We start from the raw sequence: 21,545 nt of genomic DNA on the forward strand, positions 1-21,545 counted from the left end.
TAGAAAATTACAATCACACTCACCCCAATCGAGTCGCCGACATAGACTAACAGCCGACGAGCATAATGATTATAAGTCCACTTCAAGGTCGATCTCAGATTTACGCAATGATTCCCCAAACACCAACCCGCTGTACGATTCCGAACACTCGTTGAATCTTGGTGTACCTTCATCTCGTTCGAGTGCCGAAAACTCCATATCGCATACATCGACCAGTGAAGCACCAAAGCGTCCGATGCGACACATACCAGCTGGCCAAACCTCTGAGCAATCGATAGATGCCAGCACGCGCATGTTGCTAGACCGTAGCAAACGCTTGCATAATCGTAAAAGTGAGTTCATCAATGAACGTGCCGCCGAACGAAATCCCTATTTGCGTAATACAGTCAGAACAGAGCGTCTGGAACGTGAGGCACTCGAGGCGGCAGAGGATGAGCTAGATTGTTATCGGCCAAGTGGTTATAGAGCCAAACAGCTGACACGTTTTCCAACATCGCGAGCGCTAGGACGCGAACGGCCGATTAGTCATTACAATTACACACCTACCTATAATACAGACTACGGACTGAGCAATAGACGCCTGTATGGCACCGCAACTTTGCCTACAAGTACTTCTTCATTGGACTATAACCCATATCTAAGCAGTGGCAGTCTGGGTTATGGCAGTTCCATTGGACGCAGCATGCATTTCAACGACTACACCAAACGTAGTCCTTCGCGCCATCGCGAGCGGGAACACTCCAAAGAATCGTGCGTGATAACTTAAAAGAAATACATATGCATTCGTTTTATTTTGTGAAATGCACTAAATTTCCATTTAACAGTAGATTTTGGAGATATTAACATGATGCTTAAAACGTACAAAAACAAAAGGAAAGCGGAAAACCTCAAAAGAAATTAACTCCGTATACACACCTATACTTTATATAGTCTACATACATATATCAATTGAGAAAAAAAAATTAAAAATATACATTTATACTAATAAGAAAATTAAAAAAGAAATTATATTATAAACATCAAAAAAACAAAAAAAAAAAAAACGAATGGTGTGAAACCAACGCCATATTTAATTCTACACGAAAATACTACCCACAAATATCAACAATTAGAAATAAAAAACGCACCAAAACATTAAAACATTAGCTATTTTAATTGAAAAACATAAAAAACATAAACAAAAATAAACAACCAAAACATCTGTCTACATGCCCGTACGTACGACCTCCCAACGACCAACCAACGTACCAAGCAACCAACAGCCACTCAACCAAAAAACGTCTGCCTATCCGCCCGCCAGCTTGTTTACGCTCGGTGTGCCTAAAAAACAAACAAAAAAATTTTTTAATAAAAAACATCCTTGAATGCAACAACAAAACAACAAAATTCTCTCCCACATTTCAAATTTTAAGACGAAAAGGAATTGAGAAAGCTAAAAAATTATAAAGCGCTAAAGAGAGAATTGATTGAGTCATAATGCTCAACGGGTACGATCTTTGAAGGTAAAAAAGAACTAATACTTAACCCTCCCAAGCAAATCCGCTTCGGCGTTCAAGCGTGTGTTACACATACAAATATTAACTGCCTTTAAATAACTGCCTTTGTTCGCTCGCTATACGAGAGACGCTCAATCGAATATCGCTCGTATTAACGCGAAACGATGTACAACAAATCGTGAAATGTTTACTGACCTATGACCTTAAACTTGCTGTCAACGTTACTTTTCGTGCGCTTGCTGCGTTTCATGCTAATAACAGTTTGTAATCAATAAATTAAAAGTATTTACATATTCGTATATTTAACTGAAAAACTCCTCAAGCATAATACTTGTGTTCATTTGTGCTGTGCCTTTTTGGATCGTACCTTATTGCAGATTGTTGTGTAAAGAAATTAAAAATCATCAACGATTCGTTCGTTTTGCATGCCGAATCCATTTGCTTCAAACTCACCACACCATCCGAACTAAAATCAACTTAATTGCAAATAAAAATACCACAAGGGAAATGCCAACTATTAATTAATGCGCCTTGTACTTACTGCTTTGTTTTGTTATGACCGTTTTTTTAGTACAAAATATCTACAATATTTATTTTTATATTTGTTGAATTTTGTTTCTTCCATCAGTTCGAAACCAATTTTAATAGTAATATATAATTCAAAAAGCATTAAAACACCATTATATTTTGCAGGTTCAAAGCGAATCAGAGTCTTCTTCTCCCGAGGAGGTTGAGCTCAATTCCGCCACGGAAATATCTACTGATTCGGAATTCGACCATGATGAATTAACTCGTGATACCCCAAAGATTTTCATTGACGACACTCACCTTAGGAAGCCAACGAAAGTTCAAGTAAGTTGCACGCCATTTTCACATACAACGATAAAACTACAAATATGTCTTAACTAATATGCATTACAGGTAAAATCTACCGTTATTGCATCGACCGCCGGCCAACGACACCACGTACCATCTACCAATAATACGCACAATTTAAGAGGCAGTTATCTGCAGAAGTATCAAGTAAATCCACCACAACCCCAATTCAAGCCTCTTGTTCAAGTTGATCCCACACTCTTAACGAAAACCCGCGCGCCCTTACAAAATCCGCGTCCAGGCGATTATCTTCTGAATAAAACGGCCAGTACCGAGGGTATCGCTTCGAAGAAAAGTTTAGAACTTAAAAAACGTTATCTACTTGGTGAACAGGGCAACGGCAATAAGATCCAAAAATCCGGTTCTACTTCTGTACTCGACTCTCGCATACGCAGTTTCCAATCGAATATATCCGAATGTCAGAAGTTGCTGAATCCTGGTAGCGGCATCTCTCCTAGCATGAAGACTTTTTTGGACCGTACGAAATTGGGCGAAAACGCAAACAACGATTTGATGCGCTCAGCTACCACAAATATATTGAACGATCTAAAGGTTGAGATTACCATACAGAAAGCTTCATCCACTGCCTCGACAGACAATGAGAAGGAGAACGTTTTTGTAAATAGCAAAAATGAGCTTAATAAAGGCATGGAATATTCAGAAACTGTTAACGCAGTTGTACTTGAAGCCGCAAACAAAAAATCGCCTTCAACGCCAACTAACAATCACACAATAATGGGCACAATAGATTTAGTTTCGCCGGATAAAGAAAAGCCTGTGCCAATCATAGATTTAACCAATGTAGACACACCAACGAGAACATCGGAATCGAATATCGATTTCATCCAGAATATAAGAGTTGATAATGATGAGATGAAATTTAACTCGCCTGAAAACAATGATGCACTACTCACTGCCGATAGTAATAAGATTATAGATCTTACCTGCGAATCACCAGTGAAAAGCGATAAAACTATTATAGAAGAGTTGAAGCCGGATGTTTCGAAGGATGTAAAGGAGAGTATACCTGATATATTGGGGCATATTGGTCAGGAAGTCAAACCGGACCGTAAGGTGTCAACATTGCACCAAACAGAAGATCAACAACACCTCTTAAGTCACTCTTGCGATGAGGAGAAAATGGATTCACCCGAAAAATTGGAAGAACAATTCGAGAATGATACATTGCAAATACAAGTGCCGAATATACCGTGGAGTACACGTAAGACAAACACTATGTCATCAACAACGGGTTCTAGTTGCACATCAAGCTCATCAAGCATTGAAGATATACAACACTATATACTGGAATCAACGACTAGTCCGGATACGCAAACCGGTGGCATGGCAATTGGTCATCAAGTGCCACGCGTAGAAATACATGACACCTCGGGAACGCTTATGCAAATCGATAGTCTAATGATAATTGATGGCAAATATATTGGCGATCCAGATGATTTGAAATACATGGAAATACCTGAAGGTGTACTTGTGCCAGAAACGCCTACAGTTAAGACAACGGAGATTGAGGATGAGAACGAAGCTGATATGGAGCCAGTTACGGCCACACCAGAGCCAGTTGAATGCACAGTGATCGAGACCAATAAAAATAGGCTTGATGTAGACGAAGAATCCGAGCAGACGACGGAGGTAGAGGAATTAATACCGCCATTACCTGAGCGTGGACCGCCGATTCCTGAGCGTGGACCGCCAAACATGAAAACAGTCAACCTCAAATTCGATACCAAAAATGATAATAAAGTAGAAAGCCTTAAAAATCTGCCTCTAATTGTCGACCAAATTGTGGAGCATACAAAAGCTGTTAAGCCAATTACATTAAATTTGAATAGCGCTCAAATATCACCAAACACACCCACAACACCAACTGCCGCTAAAGCGATTGCTATTTTGCCTCGCACACCAACATCGCCGCTAGTGGATAGTGATATAACACCCACGGGTGATTTGATGTCACGTGGTTCCGATTCAGAAACCGAACTCACTGGCACTGGCCAAGTTCTGACCGAAACGGAGCTGTCCGATTGGACGGCAGACGATTGCATTTCCGAGAATTTTGTCGATATGGAATTCGTGCTAAACTCTAACAAGGGTACTATTAAACGCAATAAAAAGGAGAAAAAGCGGATGTCAGTTGCTTCGAAATTGCCCAGCACAATTGAAATGCTCGGAGAGATAACTAAAACAGCGCCAGTTGCTGAATTCGAGGGCATACTGAAGTCGATTGACATTGATGATATCGAATTCATGGATACCGGATCGGAGGGCTCATGTGCGGAAGCGTATTCTGCTACCAATGCAGCGCTGTTGCATAACTGTGGATACATGGAGTTTATTGAAGCGACGACGCCAAAGCCAATACCCACGCACAAAACGAATCCATCCATCTACACAAATAGTAGCCAAAAGCCTTTGGCGACCAAACGCGATGAGAAACTTGGTATAGATTACATTGAACAGGGTGCATGTGTCTTGCAAAGTAGCAACCACGACCATGATCTGCTTAAGACTCCTGTGAACGAGGATCCAAATTTAGTCGCTTCATTGTCGGAAAAATCGCAAGCTACTGGTCCGCCATCACTTATGACTCAATCGCTCACCGATTCAAGCACCTTGAACGATTTAGAGGACGATAGCCTCTTTTCAGCAACACCAAATTCACAAATTCAGCTTTCGAATGCCAACACGGCTAAAACTACAACAGAAGAGAGTGAAGCACTGACCGTTGTCACCAGTCCGCTGGATTCTTCATCACCAAAGGCGCTAGATGTGCACAACAGTTCTTATATTGGAAGCAAAATTGCTATATTGACGGCTGGTTCTACGCCCAGCAGCTCTGATAAGAATCCAAAAACCTCGCAGTCAACGTGCACTACAGCGAGTACTTCTACTGCCTCATCGAGCAAAGCCACACCTCCGAATTGCTTGTCACAAGAAATTCCTGCTCCGTCACTATTGTTGGGTACCAACACTTCAGCGGTAGGAACCGCAGCACCAACATCAGCAACTGCGCCCAAGGCGGCACCGCGCAAACCCTCAAATGAACTATCGTATGAGGAGTGCGTACGTGCGTTACAACAGAAGATTACACAAATCAGCACTGGTCGTGATTCAGATGTACGCAAACAAAAGCGAAAGAGCTCCAAGGGTGAAATGCCTGTCGGCAATGTACAAACTGTGATAGAACCAACACCATCCAAGCTGCAACTCACCGAATCGGAGAACACAACTGCAAATGCAACTGTAACCACAACTGCAACTGCCAGTCCTTCCACAGCGGCTGCACAAATCCACAAGGTACCTGAAATTCCTACATTAACCCGCAAACTAGAAGAGATCACTAAGGAGCGCACCAAACAGAAGGACCTGATACATGACTTGGTCATGGACAAACTACAATCGAAGAAGCAATTGAATGCCGAAAAGCGTTTGCACCGCAGTCGTCAGCGCACGATGCTTACAAGTGGTTACGCAAGCGGTTCTAGTCTAAGTCCTACACCGAAACTGGCGGCGGCAACAACGACCAGTGATACCAATTGTACCAGCCGTGCACACTATCACGAATCTACAGCAGCAACGCCGACTACAGTAAATGCCACAGAAGAGAGTGTAGCTACTGTGAATTTAAGAGAAAGCATCCCGCTGCAAAAGTCTTCGACATATGTATCTGCTTACGGTATGACAGGCAATTCCCCGACGCGCATTATTGCCTATCAGCAACGACCATTTAGCGAACACTTGGACGCTGAACAGTTGGACGCCTTCGAAAGGTATAAACTGACTAAGACTCCTTCGTTTTCATATGTGCTACCCACCCAATCAAACAAGTCAACACTGAAGGATGAAAATGTGTATAAATTTGCAGCACCAATAGCACCGGGGCGTCACAATCGCACTCAAAAACCTGTGATAGCCACACAAAGTGTTGACAGCTCATTTTCGGTATCGACAGAAAATTTACGCTCCGAAGCACGTGCACGTGCACGTCTCAAATCGAACACTGAGCTCGGTCTTAGTCCAGAGGAGAAAATGCAATTACTTCGCCAACGACTGCATCTCGAACATATAGATGCGAAAAATAGCGTTACTACGCCTTTGCAGTCTCAACCGCCGAGTAAATCGCCAAAAGAAATGGAGCAGAACTTACGCGATCGCCGACTAAGCGCATCGAAGAGTGTCAACGATTTAGTATACATGGCAAGCAAACCGACTGAACTGTGTACCGATGTAAATTCTAACACTAAGTCAGCGACGGGTGTGACTGCCGACTTCACATCCGACCCCAATTTACTGCTCTCTTCAACATCCATACCATCCAGCAGTGGCAGCGCCAGCGCTAGCAATAAAGCGGCAAAAGGCAAATCTAGTCGTAGACAGAAAGATCCGGAACGTCGTAAAAGCCTAATACAATCATTGTCCAGCTTCTTTCATAAGGAGAAGAAGGACACTGGTGGCAACAATGGTGGTGGTAGCGCAACTAGTGTACTTGGCTCTGCTCAGTCAGAACGTCCGGGAACTAGTGGCAACAATAGCACAGCAGCTTCGGGTGGCGCTGATATGGGTGTATTTAGTCGCTTCCGTATATCTCCGAAAACTAAGGAGAAATCCAAGGTTAGTACACAGTTTACTCTCTGCTCTTGAGCCTCTTGTAGTGTTGTCTGATGCGTGCTTGTGCTTGTATGTGTGCGCATACTGGCAGCTAACTGATGTTGTCTGTTGGATTTGGTTAGCATGCTTGGTGCTGGACTGATATTCATTTGTGTGTGTGATGTCAAATAAATAAAATTATTGCAGGCCTACATGCGTTTATGTTAAACAATCCTAATTCGATAAAAACTAAATCGTTTAAAAGTAAAACAATGAGTTATTGGAAAGAAAAAAGTCTGGAAAATGTTTTGTTTTAAATACTAGGGTGAATTAGCTGGTACGAATTATTTTTAAAACTTAAAAAATCTTTAATGGAAAAATTTTACCGTCTTCATTTAATGTCGCAATAGTTTGTCGTATTGTGTCCTCATTGAATTAGGATTGTTTATCTAAAGGCTTGGTATTGTACATATATATGTACGAAATATTAATTAATTTACTTAACTAAATATTTGATAGTGTATTTGTAAATAGGCATGTGGGTGAAAGTAAATTTATTGTTGTATGTGCATTACGCTGAAGTAATTTTTTCGCGGCGAAGAATAGGTAACTTAAGGTAACTTAGCATATGCCAGCTACTACTACTACTACCTGGTCTAATGAATGCATCCCCAATAATTAGAATCCATGTGGTCTCTGCAGTTGTTGCTAATCACCGGGCGTTAGTGCTTCTCAGAATCGCTTACCAACGGTACTCAATGGAAGATTGAAGCCCTTTCTCAACTAATTGAATGCGCCGCCAGATTCGTCACATTTTACAGCATGCCAAATTCTTAAAAAGACTATAGAGACTCTAAATCAATACTCAGTTATAACAGGCCTAAATTTTGTCGCTCTACAAATAGGATTGACCTCGACGCAGCTTTATCCAGCTTAAAACTGGAGGCTAGAGAGTTGCGGTCGAGTGAAGAGCAACTCCTGCCAGCAGTTGATATTTTGGCTCGTTAGGCCAGACTTTTCTCTCGACAAATAAAAACCAGTCGGTTCTACGTTACCGAAACGACCCGGATTTATATCCGGCCAAGGACTGTCACTCCAGCAGCATTCACCGTATGTAAGTATGGGGGATGTTTATGCTGCTACAACAACAACAACAACAACAACAACATCACGTCCATTTAATTACTTAATGTTTCAATAGAAGAGAAAAATTAATTAGTCTGTGCGGCTGTCGCCGTAGCCGAATGAGTTGGTGCGTGACTCTCATTCTGGAGTATGTAGATTTCAATCTCCGTGTATGAAACAGCAAATTAATAGGAACAGTTTTTTCCAATAGCTGTCGCCCTTCAGTAGGAAATGACAAGCCTCCGATGTATATCTGCCATGAAAAAGCAAAAGCCATATGCCGTTCGGAGTCGGCTTAAAACTGTACAGGGTTGCCAATATTCGACGGACCCATCTGGCAACCCCGTATCTTTTGACAGAGACGTCCGATCGCTTAATGGCATACCGCGTTGAAAGCGTCAGTCCAAGCAGATGTCTACCATGGAACAGTACACGCTACGCGAGCGCTCCCAAATTGTTGAAATTTACATTCAACAAAAGAAGTAAATTGTGAAAACTCAACGTGCGTATAAAAAATTAAATAATATGAAAAGTGCGCCTTCTAAGAACACCATTAAACGTTTGTACGAAAGGTTTTCGACTGGTGATGCTCTTTCCAAAGAGGCCAAATCAAAACCGACCAAGGCGATCGGATCCGTCGAATATCTGCAACCCTGTAAATCCCTCCATTTGTAGAGCACGCCACAAATAGGAAGAGAAGCTCGGCCAAACACCTAACGGAAGTGTATGCGTCAATTATTTATTTATTTCTTTTACGTAGAATATCTAGTTCTGAAATGACGCGAAAACCGCCGAAACATATTAATTTAATTTGGGTTGTAGATTACGGATTTGTGTGGCGATTTCCTGGATCATGTCATTTTGACAAAATATTTGGATTTGAAATAGTAATATATCTTGTCGGTTATCGCTGTGAATGAAAAAAATCGCAAAGACAAAACTGAAAGAAGGTCGTCCAATTGTATACATTTTTTGATCTATTTGTAAAAACTTTAATTTTTTCATACTTTGTATTTCTGTTTTCGAATTAATACAACATTTTGCATTGGCTACATTGGAAATATTTGTGAAACAACATCAAAACGCACGCCACAAATACAAAGAGGAGCTCGGCAAACACCCAAAATAGGGTGTAAGCGCAAATTATATATGTTGGAAAATCATTCTATCTTCCTTTTTTATTTTTGGGTTACAATTGATTGCCAACAACTGCGACCTTTTTCAATTAAAAATTTATCGATAAATTGCATTCCAATTCATTCCAAACATAAAATCGAAGTATTTTGAGAAAATAACATGACCCAGCAAAACGCATCACAGTTGCGTACTCTACGACCCAAAATTAAGTTCACATGTCTCGAGGTGTTTATATGTCTTTTTAGCCTCCCTAGAGTGTTATACTCATAAATAGAAAGTAAAATTATATAAAGATGTCTGTTTGCTTTATTCCTACTTCGATCAATGACAGATTTAATTTTTTCGCGCGCTTCTTGTACAAGGAGGCGCATTCTTATCTTCAGCTTAATACACCTACACACATATGTAAATGTTTATATCCACTACCTCTTAACGCCATGCCATATTTTCTATTCTTCGTATTTTACTTTACATATTTTTGGTATCTTACATACATACATTTATTGTCATAATAGTAGTTTAACCTAAGAATTTCGTTTTTCCAGTCATGCTTCGATGTCAGGACTATCGGGTTTGGTGTAAGCTTAGCCTTCATTTTACTAAATTTTTTCTCGTTGCTTCGCTTTATCACTTTCTTTTATATTTTTGGCTGGCCTAAACGCTTTGTTTCGAAAACTAACTTGAGAATTTTGAGCTCTTGCTACCTTAAGTGAAAATGTTATAAAAAAAGGATCACTCCATATCGCCACTTATTGTAGAAAAGAGTATAAAGATGGAATTATTAATTCTTTCATATTTAACTCATTCATGCTTAGAATTTAATTAATAAACACTGAGTAGTATTAGTATTAGTCGCTATGTTTTCACTTGAGCTATTTTTATTAGATTAATTCCCATTATAGATTTGAGATTTTGAAACATGATGTTTTATACAAGGTAGCGCAAAATTAATCATCCATTTTGTTTTTAAATCATTTTTTTACTAAATAAAGTAGACATGATTTTGGGTGATGGAAATCTTTATATTGACCTTTACGCGCTACATTGCTCGTCTTTTTATAATGCAACTCTTTAGTTCACAAGTGTCAAATATGATTGAAAAACCCCGCCATTTGCAAAAGTTATAATTCTTCCATTAGGGTGATTAATTTTGAGCCACCTTTAGTTACTTATTATTTTAGTACTTTTTGAATCGTATTTAATAAAAAAGTTGTCGACACTTCTTTACCCTAGCAATTAAATTTTATTGAAATGCAACAGCATTATTGAATTTATTAAACTTCTCTCTTCTCTGTTAAGTTGGCACTAGAGGCTTTTTTTCAGGTTAATAAGTTTATAAATATGTATTATAGAAAAGTATTGAGTTTAAATATAGCACTTCAGTAGTCACAAATTTTCCGATTATTCCAGTAGCTTACAGTAGATTAAATAGCCGCCGAATGGGCTTCACTTGGGTTGGGTTCCCTGTAGACTTTAAATATCAAATGATCGCTCGGCAATAGTAAGTTGCTTTCTGCCCTGAAACCATAAAAACCATCTGCAAAAGCGACATAAAATTGTAGATCCCTTCATTCGCAGCTGAATACAAGCGCACACCACAAATAAAAGGGAAGTCACAACCAAAAACTAAATGTTTGTCCTCAGCAGAGAATAATCAATATCTGAGCAATGAGACTTTCTATTTCAATGTTGCTTAAACGACCTGAGAAGCATATGAACGAGCGTTATATTGCTGGAAAATCACTTTGCTGTGACTTTACTCGTTTTCCTTTTAACACTCCGCCCAAACGAATTCGATATATACGAGGATTTTGCCATTTGAGCGTCTCTATGGACGTGAAAGAGCGTCAAGAAATTTCTTTGTTTTTCCATCATTACCAAGGTTTTCTTTCAAACTATGGGAAATATTTATATTACTGGGTTACGTTTAATGAATCTGCTTATATTTCTAATAAATAAATAATATAAATATATAAGTAAATGAATCTGCAAGTTATTATTTCATCTGATGTGAATCTTCATTCAGTAGTTTCCTCAACTTTTTCATCCGGCCAGGATACTCTTTATTTTCACCATCGAAATCATCAATTTTGTACCGACTGTAGCCCCACTATAAGTTTTCACAATCATTCGTCACACTTAGCAGTATATAAGTACTTATATATATATTTTTAATCGAATTGAATTGAAAGCAAAAATCAACACATAACACATAGGCTAAAAAGTCCAGGTCTTAACAAAGAAAACTTGTTTTTTTTTGTTCAAAATTAGTAATTTCCATCAAGAACAACGCAATCATTCCAGCGCCGCTCTAACATTCCACTACCATTTTTCTAGAACGATTTATCGCGTAGGGAAATGGGGTTTTGCTTCCTTATTTCGAAAACCGTAGCGTGAAGAGTTTATGGATACATTTTCGTAAAAAATAAATGTTTGCAAAATACAAAAAGTTCTCATACTTTATATAAAATTTAATTTAAAATAATTCGAAAAATGCATGTAAATTACATGGTTATCTGATCGGCTTAATAGTTTCATGGTATTATGGGTAAGTTAGATTAAATGGAAGCCCTAGTTTAGGGCATACTTGGACAAATATTCAAAAAATTCGTCCGTTGTGATGCCATACAGGGGAGAGGAGAAAGGAGAAGGGAAGGAAGAAGGAGCTTTGGGATTAGAGACCAAGCATTTACGACGACGCCGACGGTGGCTGATTTACGTTCGTAATTAGCCGCTTCAAGCTACTGATGAACTTCACCAGATTTGTGATATTTAGACCTCCTATATCCGCAGGCGTAGCGAAAAAATGAGAGCCCAGATATCTAAATCTTTGCCAGACGAGAGCAGGGCAGTGGAGAAAAAGATGTTGAGAGGATTCCATCTCGTCCTCAATACAGCTTCTGCAGAACGGACTTGAGGCAATCCCAAGTATCAACGCATGAACACCTAACGGACCATGTCCGGTAAGGATACCCACTAAATTCGAGAGCTGGGATCCTTAGGAGTTCCCTCGAGCGTTCCCGGTCTACCCGTGGCCAGAAGGATCTCGCGACCTTGCACGTTTGCGCACTAGCCCAGCGCTCGTTGAGTGGACTCGAGGCCCATCATTCCAGGAGAAGACTACAGGTTCTCAAGGGAACCCCAATTCTCTCATTTCGCGACGAAACCATCTCCAAAGTTCCCTGTTTAGCCAGCTCATCAGCCCAGCAATTTTCCTCTATGCCGCTGTAACCGGGAACCCAAATAATACTGATGTTGAAACATTCGGATGCAATCGAGAGAGATGCCAGACATTCCCCGACCAATCTCGAACGCACAAACAACTAGCCCAAGGCCCTAATTGCTGCTTGGCTATCAGTGTAAATATTTACTTCTTTAACGGTAATTACCGAGGTAAGCAATCCAATCCACTGCTTACTTAATTGCGGATGCCTTCGCTTGGAAAACAATACAGTGGTCCAGAAACCTGAAGGGAATATGAGTGGAAAAAGGTCCGCTCGGACCTTGCGTGGGTGTACAGTGATCCAGCACCATGGGGACGAGCTCAAAATTTTTAATAATGCTAGAGTGCCCGTAACTTAAGTCATGCTTATATCCCGAACACCTTAGTCTGATTGCGGCGCGTGCAGCGGTAGTTTTTCCTACAATGTCCACGGGTGCCACATTCAGCATAGCATTAAGCGCTAGAGTAGGAGTGGTACGGAGCGCCCCACTGAGTCCAATGAGGGCAGACCTTCGTTGCCTCTCCAGCTTCTTAACTGATACCATCCTTTCTAGCGAGTTCCATCAGACAAGGACTCCGTACAGCAAGATTGGTTTTATAATCGTGTTATAAAGCCAAAAAGTGACTTTAGGCGATAGCGCCCCCATCTTTTGCCGATAGCGCCCATGCAACCATATAAGGTGACTGTTGCCTTCCTAATTCTCTGCTCAATGTTTGGCTTCCACGTAAGACTTCTATCAAGGATAAGTCCCAGGTACTTCACCTTGTCAGAGAGCCCCAACGGAGCGCTCGCTATTGAGGGGAGAAACACTCTAGGTATTTTATCATCAATTCAGAGTATCTAAAAAGTTCCCTCTAACAATAAGTACCACGTCATCCGCGTAGGCAATCACTTTGCAACTCCTCCTCTCCAGCTCTTCCAGCAGGTCGTTAAATACGGCAATCCAGAGTAGTGGCGAGAGAACACCGCCTTGCGGAGGGCCTTGCGGAGGGCCTCTGCCGAACCATTCTGCCACGACCGTTCTATCGTTAATCATCACATGCTATTACGGAGAAAACAATCTTTAAGTTTTGGTGGAAAACTTTTCATTACATTCAAAAAGTTTTGCAAAGTTTGGAAATAAATGAAAAACAGGCCAGCGCTAAATAAGAGTTTTTCAAAAGGAACTTTGTTTTTAATGAGGGCAAAGCCTAGTGTAATGACTGTCTTGACATTTGATATTTTGCCATGTACCTATGATCAGAAAGTACCGGGAATGTCTAAATAAAACAAAACAGAGTTAAATTCCAGACAAATTTATTTTATCTCCTCCAAAATATGATCCGGTCCTCCATGCACCCCTGGTAGACCTGGATGGCCTTCAGCTCCTTCGTCGCATTCACTTTGCTCTCCTCTATCGACTGAAATCTCCTTTTACGAAGTGGTAACTTCAACTTGGGAATCAAAAAGAAGTCGCATGGCGCCCTGTCAGGTGAATACGGTGCTGCACGATGGTATTTATCATACTTGTGTTTGGTCAAATAATCCAGCACAATTTTCGAAAATTCGAATGGGAATGCGGTTACGGTCAATGGATTACGCTATTGAGAGATGTTAACAACTGAATTTGACCTATTATTGATATGAATATCATGCGATTTAACACCACTGGAGTTTTTTTTGGGGAGCTAATTTAAATATAGAGTCTATACGGAGGTAATCGAAACGAGTACAGCCTTAGAACTCAAAAACTGTGACGTGATTAATTAAGTAGGCCCGCCATTTTGCGAAAAAGTGGTTGAAAATTTTGATGAAACAATCAACTTGAACTATTGTCTCGAGGGACATCTGGCCGATATCATTTTTGACACTTCAGCCAACGCGAAGTGAGTGAATAGTATGTTGTAGTTATACCGCTACAAAAATAATTTGATCAGAATGGAACGTCAGGCGTTCAAGGATGCTCTCAATCGGTCAAGGAATAACGTTTGTATATTAGTTGTTTTCATCACAGGCCACTCTCTCTCTCTTGACTGTCTGGCAGACTTAAAATGTGGTATCACAATGGTCTTCAAGCCTATGTGTATCTCGCTACACCCTCAAGGAGAGTGGCAACAACCGTAACCTAGCCTACTTATACGAGTACGCTAGCCTCGCCCCCTCAAGTTGTTGTTGCATGAATGAATTGAATAAGAGATTTATTGAAAAACTAGCAGTTCCATGTGCTTATCAAACTGCATCACTCTCGTACAAAAGTACTTGAGCAATTGAGCTTACATCTTTTAATAAAGTACACCGCATGCCTATTCAAAACCAAATAAAACGTATTCACAGTATCTACTTCTCTCTCTACAACCGCGCTTTACTCTCCGCGAGCTGAACACCATGAAACTGCTAAACTGCTGAATCGATAGAAAAATAAATTAATTCAAATTTACCCCCAACTGTTTTAAAAAACATTCTCGAAAACTAGCATATCTGTAAAAAAGTTTTTGATACGATTCTCGGCCTAGGCAGAGGGTCCATTTCAAAATTATAGCAGCATTTATGTAGGATGTACCTTTTTTAATGATACTTGCATATCAAACTTGGGCAATTGCTTTTTTCTCAAGTACATGCATGCATACATACATTTAACTGTATATTTGTTGAAATTGTTTTTGGCATGTCTGCTTATGTAACAGTCATCATAATCATAATCAAACTTTAATAAACAGTGAGTGCCACTAAAAATCGTACAGAAGTATACATACATATTTACACACGTCGATTTGTCGAATAATGCTGCATTTTTCAAATAAGTATTCGATGATGATAGGTGGCCGCCGTAGCCGAGTGAGCTGGGGCATGACTACCATTCGGAAGTGCGTAAGTTCGAATCTACATGAATCACCAAAGTAATAGAAAAAAGTTTTTTTCGAATAGCGGTCGCCCCTTGGTAAAGGCATGCCTTCGAATGTATTTCCGCCATGAAAAAGCTACTCATAAAAAAACCATTTGACATTCGGAATCGGCTTAAAACTGTGAAACAACACCAAGACGCACATCACAAGTAAGAAGAGAAGCTCGGCCAAACACCCAAAAGAGGTGTAAGAGCCAAGTATTTATTTTATTTTTGTTTATACGAGGGGTGCCTTTTATATGTCGGGATTAGAGAACAAAAACAAATTTTAATCATCGAAAATCACTTTATTGTTTTTCAAAATATTCTCCATGAAGATCTATACACTTTTGCATGCGTTTGAACCAATTGTCGAAGCACTTTTGCCACTCTGAATGAGGTACCTCCAAAACATGCATTCTGAATGCCGCAACCGCTTCTTCACGTGTCGAAAAACGTTGACCTCTCAGTTTGTTTTTTACGTACGCGAATAAAAAGAAGTCATTCGGTGCCAAGTCAGGACTATACGGCGAATTACCCATTAATTCGATGTTTTGGGTGCTCAAAAATGCAGTTGTTTGAGCCGATGTGTGAGAGCTCGCATTGTCCTGGTGAAGAGTGATCCGTCTTTGGCGATTGGTTTTCCTAATTTCTTGGAAGACAACTGGCAAACAAATGGTTGTGTACCACTCAGAATTTACTGTTCTACGTTGTTCTAGTGGTAAGGTTGCGACATGTCCAGTTTTTCCGAAAAAACAGGCGACCATTTGCTTGAAAGTGCTTCGTGCGCGAACAACTTTTGTTGGATTTGGCTCATCTTGAAACACCCATACAGTCGACTGCTGTTTACTTTCGGGCTCATACGTGTAAATCCATGATTCATCACCTGTATTTTTGATCGTATTTTTTGAGCATTTCCTTCGACCAATCGACACGAGCCTTTTTTTGAGCGATTGACAAATTGTGTGGGATCCAACGCGAACAAATTTTTTTGACAGTCAAATGTATGCTGGTCCCACTAATGCCTAAGATTGTCTCAATCTCACGATAGGTCACATGACGATCTTGCAATATCAGTTCGCGCACAGCATCAATGGTTTTCGGAACAACAACTGATTTTGGACGACCTTCACGAAATTCGTCTTGGAGTGAACTATGACCACGATTGAGTTCACCATACCATCGATAAACACTGGTCCTTGATGGAGCTTCATCGCCAAAAAATGAATTAAGTTCATCCATGCAATGTTGCTGAGTTAATCCACGTCGAAAGTTGTAAAAAATAATCGCATGAAAATGTTTACGTATTAATTCCATTTTTGGACCGAGATGAATCTTTTGAGTTACTGTAAACAACACAAATAGCGCTGGTATTTCAAAACGTTCTGAGTACGTAAAAGCTAAAAAATGTCAAACTTTGCGATACAGCTGTCAGTTGCCAGATTGCAACACCAGGGTTGCCAAATCCCGACATATAAAAGGCACCCCTCGTATTTACTAAAGTACTATGCTTAAAATTTTTGAATACAAAGTACAACATATGTATATATATAAAATAATAGCACTTTTCAAACTGCAGCGACATACCATAAGGAAGCATTACATTTCTGGTGTATTCTACATTTTTTTTTTTTACTAATTTCGCTTAACTGCTGCCTAATTTTGGGCACATGCCAAGTCGGTGCAAATCAATGTTCGAAAACGAAAACTGAGCAATAAAATGCCGCACATATAAAATCTTTTTCGATTTCATGCGAAAACGAATAGCAGCTCATATCCGAATATGTTGGTTTTAACACCATGGGGGCACCGGTGACCGGTACTAAGTTTTTTTGTAGCGCCGTGGGGGTCACCGGTGGCCCCTTAAGTTATTGCAATAGTTTAATTGATATAATAACATACAAAAATATTTTATTTAAATATGAGAAATGTGTGTATAAATTTCATGTGCACATAAAATGTTTTCATACTAACAAATTCATGTTGACGCCACGGGCAAACCATGTAAAATCGGCGTGGCATTCAACGTGTTAAAGACGTCGCCAGAACAGCATAACACAGTCTTTCAACATCGACCCGTACCTATTAGAAAACCCTATATTTATTTATAATAGATTATCGTAAAAGTAAACATTGCAAAAATAGCTAGATGACACTCACTGTATATAATAATATGTATTTAAATTATAGTACGTAAATTTACATCCAGAGCATTTATCGCATTATACGCTTATTTGTGCCTAATGACTTCGTTTTTAAAAAAGAAATGCGCTCATATTGTATTTTAAATGCATTACTTTATTCGAAATGTTTTAATTGTCGGTGTTCGCATCGAAATGCAACAAAATCCTTAACTTATGCACATGCACCTGCACCTTAGTGTTTTGCAAGTAAATGCACGTTATGTTAACTTTCTAAACATTTTATTTATTTTTTTAATTCCACTGTAAAACAATCGATTTCGGTTTACTTATTATTTCTTTTGTTTCCTTTTTTCGATTTTTTTCTTACAGCATAAATAGCTTTTCTAGCACATGTAGAGTAAAAACGAAGTTCGTGTATGTGCGTAAATACTTGCATATGTATGCACATATAAATACATATCTATGTATGCATGTAGTATGTCGCAGGCGAACATTTGCAACTACTCTACTGTTCTCTACATCCACTCCAATCCAATCTACTACTCCACAACACTCTACTCCAACCACTTGCCTTGTGGCGACATTTCAAATAAATAGTTTTATTTTATTTAATTCATAATTTATTCAACGAGAAATACATATACAATATTATTTTAATTTTTTTATTATTACTATTAATGTGTGGTGATGCTTTTTGGTTTACGAAACATGCACTTACACATCAACACTCTTCCACACATACATACATATTATATATATGCATATATAGAAATAGTATACAACTGTGTAATTATAAAAAACCATATAAGCGATATGCATATGCATATACATATGTACATATGTATATTTATAAATAATAGTTAAGATCGCACATGAACAATTTCGAAAACAACAACGAAATGTATGATTTCTGTCATAAATAAAAAACTAATAAAACGATATTGATATATGTATGTATCTACCATACATACATACGTGCATATATGATTGAAATCTTAGTATTTTCTTATAACTGTCGGAGCAAGTACATTTTCATACATACATACTTGCACCTGGGCTCACAATATAGCAGCACGGCTTATTGTAAAGTTTTGAATATTTATTTATTTTTTAATTAATTCTTTTATTTTCTTTTATAAAAGTACAGTTTATACTACAAGAAGAACTAAATAACTCAAAGTTTCAAACTTGGTGACATTTTTTAAAAATTCCAAAAATTCGCATCAAAATTTCAAACTTTTTAATTAAAATTAAAAAAAAAAAATGAATTGAGAGAATATGATTACAGTCAGAGAAAAAAAAATTGAAATGTTTTTTTTGACACTTTCGTAGAAATAGTTTTAATAAATAAAAATTTTTCTTCACTTTTATTTAGAGAGCTTTGAATATTTATTTATTTTTTAATTTTTTTTAATAAAAATACATTTTATACTACAAAAAAAATCTATATAACTCAAAGTTTCAAACTTTGTCAAATTTTTTAAAAATTCCAAAAATTTGCATTCAAGTTTCAAAATTTTTAAAGAGAATTTTTAGAAAAACTTTGGGCATGCAATTTTATAGGCTATTGGATTTGGGTGACTGGTTCTATATAAAAAAACTTGCAGGCATTCGTTATATCGAAGAAAATGCATAACAAAATAAAAAAAATATCAAAAATCAACCCGAATTCGGAGCCACTCTAAACCGGCACTTTATTACTCAAAATTGAATGAGCTACAAATTTGCTTACCCAAATTTTTCCTAAAAATTCTGACGAAAATCTTGAAATTTTTATGGAAATTCGTTGAATTTTTTGAGTTTTGTACAAAATTTGAAACTTTTATTTGGAAATGGTTTTATGAAAATTTCGACAAAAATTTTTTAAATTTTGCTGAAAGTTTGTTTAATTTTTTTGAATTTTGTACAAAGCTTGCAACTTTGCTTAATAGACTTATATAATTGTGTTGTAGTACGTAAAAATAAATATAAATTACAAACCTGCATACCCTGAATTTTCCTAAAAAACTGATTAAAAAGTTTGAAATTTTAATGAAAATTTTTTTATTTGTTTTCTTATTTTGTAATAAGTTTGAAACTTTACGTTGTATAGTTTTTTAGGAGAATTGACTTTTATAAAAAGCAAATTAACTAATTTTTTTATATTCATAAAAAAAAATTAATAAATAACCAAAACTATTATTGTGAACACAGCTGTTCATCTGCATATGCCCATACATATACAATAATATTACTAAATATATAAGTATGTATGTACTTATGTATATCTGCAGAGGTATGTATGTATAAGCGGGTATAAAAATGCAAATAATGCAAATTCAGTACCATTTAATCAATTTTGAATAGAAATTCTAAAATTGAAGTGTCATTATAGAACGCATGTAGTTACATATTAACACTCACATAACAAAATGCATAAACAAATTCGTACATACAGTGATGGACAAAAGTCTACATACTATTTCAAGTTTAAAATTTTTGAATTTCCGCCATATGACTCGTTTTTTTTCTACGCTGCATAACCAAATTTCTTACGTCAACTGATATTTCTTTTCGCGGAGCCATTTTTGATGCTTAAGTGTTAACGTCACAACTAATTTTTAAACTATCAGTAAAGCAGCAAACATAACAAAAAGAAAGATAAAGACAAACGGTACTTTACCGTTATCGCACACAGCATACCAATGTATAAACTATTAAATTCGCTCTGTATATAGACTTTGTGAACACTCATAACTTTGTAATTTTTTATTTAAGAATAGATTTGTTTAGTTTATTGTGATTAGAAAAAGGTTTCAAATAAAACTGTATCAATAAATGTTTCAATAAACTGTTTGCACTTTTAAACCAACGGAGAATAGGGAGTATATGTAGACTTTTGTCCATCACTGTGTGTATCTACATAAACAGGCATGTTCATATACGTTTGCTATTCATACGTAACGCAATAATATCATATATGGATATCGCTTGTTTACTAGAAGAACGTTATACATAGCTCACAGAAAAAAACTCTATCAACACTATTTTAAAGTATCACGACTTGTGTATACCTATTTCGACCAAAAGGTGTCTTTTAAGCCATTCAGAATATTTTCCTCTTCTTATTCAGTGTTTGACGACTCATTTTCATATTCGCTATAGATCTCATAATGACTTTCGAGAACTTCAGACAAATCATCCCTTTCAGATTGTGGTGGTCCTTCATCAATCTGCAAATATTCTTCACTGATACTATTTATATCCTGCAATACTCCTTAATTTTTGAAATTCCGGACATCCTTGGGATTACAATAGATAAACTGACCAAAGGTATAGACACTCCTATTTACACACCTGAAATTATAATTTAAAGAAACTTTCCCCGACTATATATCTGAATTGAAGTCACTGCGAAAACAGAAGCATTAAATATCAAAAAATACTTTTACAATTATTTCTAGAATTTATTCACTTCAATCATCTGCAATATTGCAAACAGCAATCGAATATAAAAATTAAAACGAAAATTCCCTGATTTTCTACAGTTATAAAGGAAATTATCCTATTTTCCTAGAATTGTAACGTAAATTTCTCTATAAGTTAGAATTGAAAATGTGCGTTAAGGCATCAAGAAGACACCCCATGGTAGAATAGGTATTCCAGGTACATAAATATATTCAAATCTAGCATTAGCTGAATGAAAATTATACTGCCAAATAAATTGAAAAGTTCTTACATAAAAAGTAAAAACATGAATTGAGAGATATGTGATTACAGTCAGAGAAAAATTAAAGGTTTTCCCTTGAACGAAAAATGCTATTTTTTAATATAATATAAATGATCGGATGTTTATTTCAGTATAAAGAGGAAGGTATGCCGTCAATAGTGAAAAATAACATCAGGCAAATGACCACCACGACCACGCTTACAGGACAATATCCTTTTCATGAAATTTTCCATAACCGAATTGCAAAGCAGCTGCCCTATGTCCTCGATAGCCTCATGAGTTCCATCTTTGAGGTCTGGAATCGACCCTGGGCTGTTGACGTAGGCCTTCTCTTTCACGTGGCCTCAAAGAAAAAAATCACAAGGTGTT

At 37.7% G+C, this 21,545-nt stretch overlaps 1 protein-coding gene across 5 annotated transcripts in view; it reads left to right on the top strand.

The window, feature by feature from the left end:
- Nucleotides 1-21,545, top strand: part of LOC129235652 (F-actin-monooxygenase Mical) — a 184,653-nt gene that overhangs the window by 148,904 nt on the left and 14,204 nt on the right. For 2 of the 5 annotated variants that reach the window (XM_054869601.1, XM_054869606.1), the window contains 3 exons: nucleotides 2,190-2,348; nucleotides 2,418-7,001; nucleotides 9,785-9,817. In XM_054869601.1, the coding sequence (XP_054725576.1) occupies nucleotides 2,190-2,348; nucleotides 2,418-7,001; nucleotides 9,785-9,817 (4,776 nt within the window). Of the gene's footprint in view, nucleotides 1-2,189; nucleotides 2,349-2,417; nucleotides 7,002-9,784; nucleotides 9,818-17,836; nucleotides 18,559-21,545 lie in introns of those variants that run through there. The other 3 variants (XM_054869603.1, XM_054869604.1, XM_054869602.1) reach the window with 3 other exon arrangements.

This window comes from Anastrepha obliqua, chromosome 1 (assembly GCF_027943255.1).
Source record: "Anastrepha obliqua isolate idAnaObli1 chromosome 1, idAnaObli1_1.0, whole genome shotgun sequence".
Taxonomy (NCBI): Eukaryota; Metazoa; Arthropoda; class Insecta; order Diptera; family Tephritidae; genus Anastrepha; species Anastrepha obliqua.